This window comes from Hyperoodon ampullatus (genome assembly GCF_949752795.1).
Source record: "Hyperoodon ampullatus genome assembly, chromosome: 1".
Taxonomy (NCBI): Eukaryota; Metazoa; Chordata; class Mammalia; order Artiodactyla; family Ziphiidae; genus Hyperoodon; species Hyperoodon ampullatus.
In genome coordinates, this window is record NC_136914.1 from 59,884,424 (window position 1) to 59,892,349 (window position 7,926).

Sequence of the window (7,926 nt, forward strand, 5' to 3'; positions counted from 1 at the left end):
ACCTCAAAAATAAATGCACATATGCTCCAGCTCTTGCATACAATTTCTGGGGGATCATGGGTTGAAAAAAGTCAGCTAAAGGACTCTTGCACTAGTGCTTTCACATGCTACTGTCTGTTCAGCAAAGAGAAAACCCAGCAAGCCTGCTTCACAGGCTTCCTCCTCCCTCCTCTGTGCTCAACCAGACCCCACAGAGCCTTCAAGGACAGGGTGGTAGCCCTTCCTCCTTAGGTCTGGTGGACAGAGGGACTTTTTCCCCCTCTTTGTTTCTCCTCATTGGATTAGATGGTTATCTTGTCTTCTAGGAGCTTCCCAACCTTCCAGGGTACAGGCAAATCCAACACACCTGTAGGAGCTCTTCAAAGGCACCCACATTCTTCCACAATCATGTCTTTATGATGGTCTAGAAGGACTCGGCCATTGTCCACGTACAGCATACTCAAGGGCTTGGTCTTCACTGGGGCACAGCAGGTGGAAGGGACTCGGTGGGGTTGGTACCGTTTCAGCAGACTCTGAAAGGGAGGACAGGGGGGTCAATTCACATCCCAGTGGTGAGGTCAGAATGGTGTCATTTCTGGGTAAAGGGTGAAAAAGTTAACAGTTAAAATCAGTTTCTGGGGGCAAAAATAGAAAATTCTTTTCATAAAGGAATCAGAATGCCAATACATCATCAACTCTAATATCTAAAATAACTCTTTTTTTAAACAGCCTTTAAACAGAAGATTCTAAAAGCTGTATCTGGGTAGAGCAGTAGGTAACATATGTTCTCCTATTGTTCTAGTCTAGAGTGAATACCGACTTTAAAAATATTCCAAGAAACTCCTGGTTTAGTTCCAGAAATATGAAGAAAAGAGTCATGCGGAAATTCTTGTGGGATTTGCTTTCTTGCCCAGAGAAGGGCAAACAGAGTCAACAGGAGAAAAGGTAACAAGCCCTTGGCATTCTGGAACTGGGCCTTGTCCCTGTGGTCCAGTGGTGGCTTTTCGGATCAGTGTTAGATTTGGTGACTTGGACTATCTGGGTCTCTGGTTCCCCCTGATCATGCTGCAGGTAGGCTGGTGGACAGAAGTGGGGCCTGGGAGAGACTCAGGAGGGCCTGTGCCCAGGACAGGCCCTCTAGGGTACCAGCCCCCACCACTGCCTCTCACGAGCTCAGCTCACATTCTCCCCAGAGCCTCTGGACCCTGCCTGAGGCTTGGCATGGAGGATGTACTACAGGTCCTAGAGATTCTCAGTCTAGGCTTCATAGAGTGAAAATGAAAACACTTTGATCCCGTGTGACCTTTGAGAGCAGGTCAGGACCACCATATATAAGCTCTCTTCTCTGCTTTCTCCACATCATTTTCCTTCCATTCCTCTCCCTCCACTACCTTCTAGACCATAGGCTGATTAGTGGCACCTAGTGGTAGCCTCTGGCTTTATTACTTTTGCAAAATGGGTGTCCAACTCCTGTTTTTAGGCAGCAAAAGTACAGTGGCTGGAACAGTAATATCTCTACCTTGGCCTCATAAACGCGGCCCCCATTGCATCAATGAGTTACAGACTTCTAGTAATGGTAAGACAACATTATACCTGTTACCTGCTAACTATTGATACTACACGTGATATGATGCATATCATCTCATGTAACCCTAGAAGTATGGCATTGCTATCCCCATTTTACAGGTGAGGAGACTGAGGCTCAGAGAGAGTAAGCAACTTGATCAATATCACATGGCTAATGAGTAGGATTCAAACCCAGGCCTGTCTATTCCCAAACTCCAAATTCTGAACTTCCTTTCCTAGAATGTCAGGGCAGTGGGAGGAACTGAGACCCTCCAGTCTACACGCCCCACCCCTAATTTTATGACAGAAGGAAAAAGTCCCAGGAAAGCAGTGTGTTCAAGGTCACCCAACAAGGCATGACTCCATGTAGGCTCTCTGAGGATGTTATCATTGGTCACCTCTATATCCTTAAAACCTGTCACAGAACCTGGCTCATTGTAGGTGCTCGAATAACTGTGCATGAATGAACACAGTAACCTAACAGCAAAGCCAGGGTCCTGATCTGGTAGTAAGGACAATTCTCCCCCACAGCTTACAGCCTCCCCTCCCCAGGCCTTGGCATCACACCTGGATGTATGCGTGGTTGGTTGGATGGAACTCTTCCCCCACGGGGTTAGGACACTCGCCCTCACAGCGATAGGCATTGTACTGCTTGGGGTAGATGATCCAGGAGCCCCATCCGATCAGGTTGAAGTCCACCTGGAACTTGACCTTCCGACACAGTTGGTTTCTGTCCTGCAAGTGATATCGACGGTGCCTCCTGGCCCTCTCCCGGGAGAGCTGTCCCTCCTGGACCCGCCAGGAGCTCTCAGCTTCCCACAATAGGGTGGAGCCACCCAGCCGCCTCCGCTCCGGGGAGAGGTTGGAATAGAGCATGAGGAGCACATTGGTGACAGGTGTTGTGGGGGGCAGCCGCCAGCACTCTCCAGCCAAACTGGACATCTGCTCCCTCAGCTCCCCACGGTGCTTCAGCCACTTGGAGAGTGGCCTGGTCACCTCTAGGACCATGCTGCCCGAGGAAAAGGTAACCTGGGACAGAGTGACAGTGAACAGATCCATTCGAAGACGTTCTGGGCAGTTGGGTGGGTCCTTATCCTCATTCAGCTTTGGCTGGTGGAAAATCTCAATTGAGAGTGGGACGTCGGGAGGAAGGGCCACAGGGCTGGACAGCTGCAGCCGGAGCTCGGCCCATGCCAGATCCTCTTCTTGGCCCAGGAAGGAGAAGTCAAAAGCAAAGGTCCAGTTCTGCCCATCCACCTCCACATCTGGGTGAGAAAAAACCAGAAGGAAGCAAGTGAGTGGGGGCCTCCTGCAGCCTCAGTTGGTATAACAACCACCATAGCTCATGACTGAGCCCTTACCTTATATGAATCGTCACCCTTACCCTACGAGCTGGGCATGTTATTGAACCCATTTTAGAGATGAGGAAAATTGAGGCTCAGGTTAAATTACCTGCGTGAGGTGTCATTCTTGGAAGGTGGCAAAGCCAAGAATAAGCCCAACTGCAAAGCCCAACCTCCAAATCACTGTTCTGCTGCTCCCCCTCATGACACTCCAGAGAACAACTGGTAAAAATTGGATGAGTTCGTCTCCTTCTCCCTTCTCCCCTCACACATGCAATCTAAGGACAAGCCCTGAGCTTTCTGACAGAAATCCTGGACTTCCACGCACCCTGTGGCCCGCTTGCCAGGCTTTGTCTTCTCATTGGAAAGGGTGGCCTGTTTTACGCACAATGAGGTCGATTCACAGAACATAAGGGTTGGAGCTCCCAGGGAGGCATAGGCAACGGAATCCAAAGACTGGTCACCCTTTCCCCCACCAATTCCTAAAGACAGGCAGACACCTCAAGAGTTCTTGGCAACCTTACAAATAGGTTTCTAAAGACATTCTAAGCTTGACTGTGCACTGACCTTGCACTTTTCCACCCAGTGGTCTCTCCTACCTACCTGCAGGGCGCTCACCCTTTCCCACTCCAGATCATCCACACACCAGGGCAGACACAGCAAGCACACACCCAAGACAATTAAACCCATCCTGAATGAAAAGGAATGGGGAAGCACATTCCATTCATTTTAGTCCTGGACTAATTTGGTCTGATGTCTGGGAATAGCACATATTGGTGGATTTTTCAGGTCAGCTAAAAGTGATCTTTAACTTTTTTCAAGCCCAGTTTCATCTTTGCAGTGGGAATAATAATGCCCTACCCTTCCCTGCATTGTCACGAGGACCCAGGGAAATGAAGATGTTTGAAGGTCTATTGCTAAATAAAAGGCAGAGGTTATTCATTAGAAATAAAAACAGTAACCCTTTGGTGAATCAGTCCTGAAGGCAGTGATCTCTGACTGAGGTCCACTCTGGGCAGACCACATAAGAGTTTTGTTTTTTGGGGGGCTTCCCTGGTGGCGCAGTGGTTGAGAGTCCACCTGCCGATGCAGGGGACACAGGTTCGTGCCCCGGTCTGGGAAGATCTCACGTGCCGCGGAGCGGCTGGGCCCGTGAGCCATGGCCACTGAGCCTGCGCGTCCGGAGCCTGTGCTCCTCAACGGGAGAGGCCACAACAGTGAGAGGCCCATGTACAGCAAAAAAAAAAAAAAAAAAAAAATTTGTTTTTTTGGTTCTTTGTCTCATAGAACATCTTTGGTCAGATAGTAAGTGGATTTCTCTGGGAAGTCCAGCCTGCATTAGAAGGGGGTAATTCCCAGCTTCAGCATCCTGAAGCTTCTCCCAGCCCATCCCTAGATGTTCTTTTTCACTTAATTTCCACTTCCCTTCTCATTAGCACCTGCAGGAGGCGATAACCGGCCCCTGACTAGCAACTCCCCAGAGGTGTGGGGAGGAGGCTGACACCACCCACTGCCCTTCGCAGCACCGCCCATGACATGTAGCAACTCCTCTACAGCTCCACCTACACCAGGACTTAAAACACACTATCTCAAGTATCCACAAATGGCTTTTTAAAGGCATTCCAGCTCAGTGTTTAAGAGGGCCCCTCCCGGTGTCTCCCATGATGGATCAAGTTCTGCCACACTGGGCAGCCAGCTTTCTCTGGGCCTCAGTTTCCCTCTGGGTAAAAGGGAGAGGGTAACAGTATCCACCTCACAGGGGTGTTGGGAGTTACTGAGATAATGTGTGTAAAGTGCTTTGCCCAGCACAACCACCAAAGTGCAATAAACGGCCATCATCAACTGCCTCCTTATTATTACCCAAGTCCAAGTTAGAAATGAAGATGTCCAGGCAGTGAGGGACCTGGACAGGGGGACAAAGTCATCTGCTGCTGGGATGGCAGTGTGGATGCAGGGGCAGGGAGGAGGATACTCCTTCCTGCTGGAAGAGTCTGAGACCCCACTACCCTACCTGCAGCCAAGGGCTCCCCAGGACACAGTGCTAACAGGTTTTCTTAGATCTGGCTCTGGTTCATCTTAGAATAATGGGGGGATCTAATCTTTGAGGGTCACCAATGCCTGATAAAAGCCAAGAATGCTCTCCCCAGAAAAAACTGCATTTCCTACTAACACAATAAATGTGATTTGGGAGTGGTTATAAGAAAGGGGTTCATGGACACCCTGAAACCCATCCACAGACTGAATGCAGACTTGGCCACATGGGCCCCAGCGAAATCTCGACCCACTTCCAATCCTAAAGAAGGAAGGGCTCATGATCTTGGGTTCCTTTCCCCTCAAACAGGGTGTTGAGTTAGTCAGGGACTCTGTAGAAAAAGAGGGTGAGTATGACACTGAGTTCCCACCGTACATTATTATAAATTATGAGGGTGATTACCATTAACTGCTTCCCTCATGCCAAGTGTTTTATAAGCCTTGTCTCCTTAAATCCTCCCCTCCTTTATCACTATTTTGCAGATGAAGAAACTAAGGTCCAAGGTGAAGATGGTTAAACAGTGAAAGACACAAGACACGGATCCACATCTGATTTGGTTAGATTCCAACACCCATTTCCCCTTATCCTGTGCAGCTTACAAATAAACCCGAGATGGAAAGGTACCACACTCACACAAATGAGGTAGAAAGAAAGCCGGGCACTTTATTTTTACAAAAGGGGAGACTAGAAAAGTCAGCTGGTATGCCAGGGACACATGGGGAATTGGGAAGCAGGGTTTGAGGGACCAGACCCAGTTTCCCAGATTCCCAGACTGTCAAATCACCACAAACCTTCCGGAACTCTCTGGAAGGAGGGAGTGAATTGGAAAAGTGCGCCTCCCACTCTTTGCTCATCCACCTACCCCCCAACCCCAACTTCCTAGCAGGCAGAGCACTCCAGTAATTTTCAAATTGCTCCGCCCCCCGCGTGTCCCTAGCCTGACTAGTCCCCAGATGACCCTTCCGGAGAGGGTCACTGGCTGTCTGACCCCAGACGCGGCTGGCCAGGGAGCTAGGAGCCCCCACCCCCAGATCACAAGGGGCCGGCGGGTGGCCGTCAAATCAGATTATCGGATGTGGATTTCGCCTGAACTCCGGGGAGGGCCGTCTGGCCCCGGCAGGCAGAGAGAGGTGCAGGCAGGCAGGGGCCACCCCGGGCGCTGGGATGTGGATTGCCCGGAGTAGAGGAACCCCGCGGGAAGGGCTCCCTCTTCTCAACATCTACCTGCGCCCAGTTCCCAGATCGCAAGCTGCCCCATCCTCGCGGCTGATACTCTCAAGGTCACCGTGGGAGTGACCTCGCCCGCTCCACATCTAGGCCCCGAACCCGGTGTCGTCCGGGACACTGACACCTACCCCGCCTGGGCTGGATGACCCAAGCCTGCCGCAGTTCTCGACTTCGGGGCATTTCATCTCTAATCCATAATTTCTGAAACCTAATCCCTGATGTTACATGCTTGATACCCTATTTCGAACCTCAGTCTCAGCCTGAGACACTCCCAACGCCAGACCCCGGGACGCATTCACCCTCACTCGCGAAAAGAAAAAAAAAAAATTTGACAAGACAAATAATTGTAGCAATAATAACGACCATATATTGCTATGCCTGGTTTTGTGCTAAGCGTTCTATGTGCGTTGTCCATAGCCCTCGCCAGTCCAATAAGGGAGGCACTATTATCCTTATGCTACAGATGTGCAAACAGAGGCGCCCGGAGATTACAGTAGTTGAAGACGGCACAGATTAGCAGTGGCACAATCAGTCTTCCACCCTATAGTCCCGCGCTTTACCCACCCTAAACAAGACCGGAACGCAGAGGTCTTAGTCCGGGACACACCCCGGGTGCCACCAACCCTGTCTCCCGAGCCAAGGAGGACGCCGAGACACCGTTAGCCCCAGCCCCTGAACGTGCCCTTCAAGCGTGCGGATACGTTTTCAATGGCACGTCCCCGGCACAGTGCCGCAGCCCCTGCCGCTCCAGCCCTCTCCCGGAGTCCCGCGCGGGAGCGCCCAAGGCGCGCCGGGGGTCCAGCCGAGTGGGGCGGGGCGGGGCAGCCTACCTTGCGCCTGCAGGCTACGTATGATGTCCGCCCGGAGCAGCGGTTCGCGGTACAGGCTCAGCATATAAGCAAGAGGGGATGGCGACGAGGGCTGCGCCCACGTTCGAAGGGGTACCGGGGCTACCATCGTGGCGCCCGCCTGGAGGAGAGCCCACCAGACATGCAGGAGGAACAACGGCAGGCTGTGGGCGTGCATGGTGGGGTGGCGGGGCCCGAGGCCAGCCTCCGTCCCTTATATCCTGGGCCTTCGCGGGCGCCCCGCCCCTGCCCTTCCTCCCTAGGGGAAGCTTTCAGGTCGGATAACACCCCCCAGCCCAGCCCCCGTCACCGGGGGTGGCCCCCAGAGGGACCACCTGCTGGGGGCGAGTGAGACCTGAGCCTGGTAGGGAGGAGACCTGAAAAACTGGAGGAGCTGTTAGGTCCAGGGACCGTCTAGTTTGCCCAGTCTGGACACCCTGGCACTCTGCTACTCCAGGCTTTTTTTTCTAAGACACAGCTGGCTTGTCGCAGGCAAACTCCCAGGTCAGAAGGATGGCTTCCTTACTCTCCCCCACCTGGGGTCCCTGCCCTTTCCTCTTCCTCCAGGTTCCAAATAGATGTCTGGCTCAACCAGGAGCAGATAGAGAATGAAAGCTGTGTCTCCTGGAGGCTCTCGGGCAGGGTACAGCCCCACACCGGCCGGGAGGCTTCAGCCCAGCCTGGCACCTTGCAGCCTTCCAGGACACTGTACAGATGGCCTCTGGGAGCACCCCCCGCCTTATACGGCGGGGCCTGTCTGGAGAGCTAGCCTCTGAAAAAATACTAGGTACTGGGAATTGCTGGAACAAAAAAGATGAGTGCCAGACGAAGGTCCATGGGGACCTGCTTCAAATATTGAAGCTCTCTCCTGGAGAAAACAGGGGACAGGAGTGACCAGGATGAAGGACAGACTTCTCCACTGGAAAAGGAA

The 7,926-nt window shown here is 52.2% G+C and overlaps 1 protein-coding gene across 1 annotated transcript; it reads right to left on the bottom strand.

The window, feature by feature from the left end:
- Positions 1 to 359: 359 nt before the first annotated feature.
- On the bottom strand, positions 360 to 7,173 carry NODAL (nodal growth differentiation factor; the record flags this gene model as incomplete). The annotated part of the gene is made up of 3 exons (XM_079710012.1): positions 360 to 512; positions 2,113 to 2,810; positions 6,978 to 7,173. The coding sequence occupies 3 exons, from the start codon at positions 7,171 to 7,173 to the stop codon at positions 360 to 362; spliced, it is 1,047 nt and encodes a 348-aa protein (XP_079566138.1).
- Positions 7,174 to 7,926: the final 753 nt, after the last annotated feature.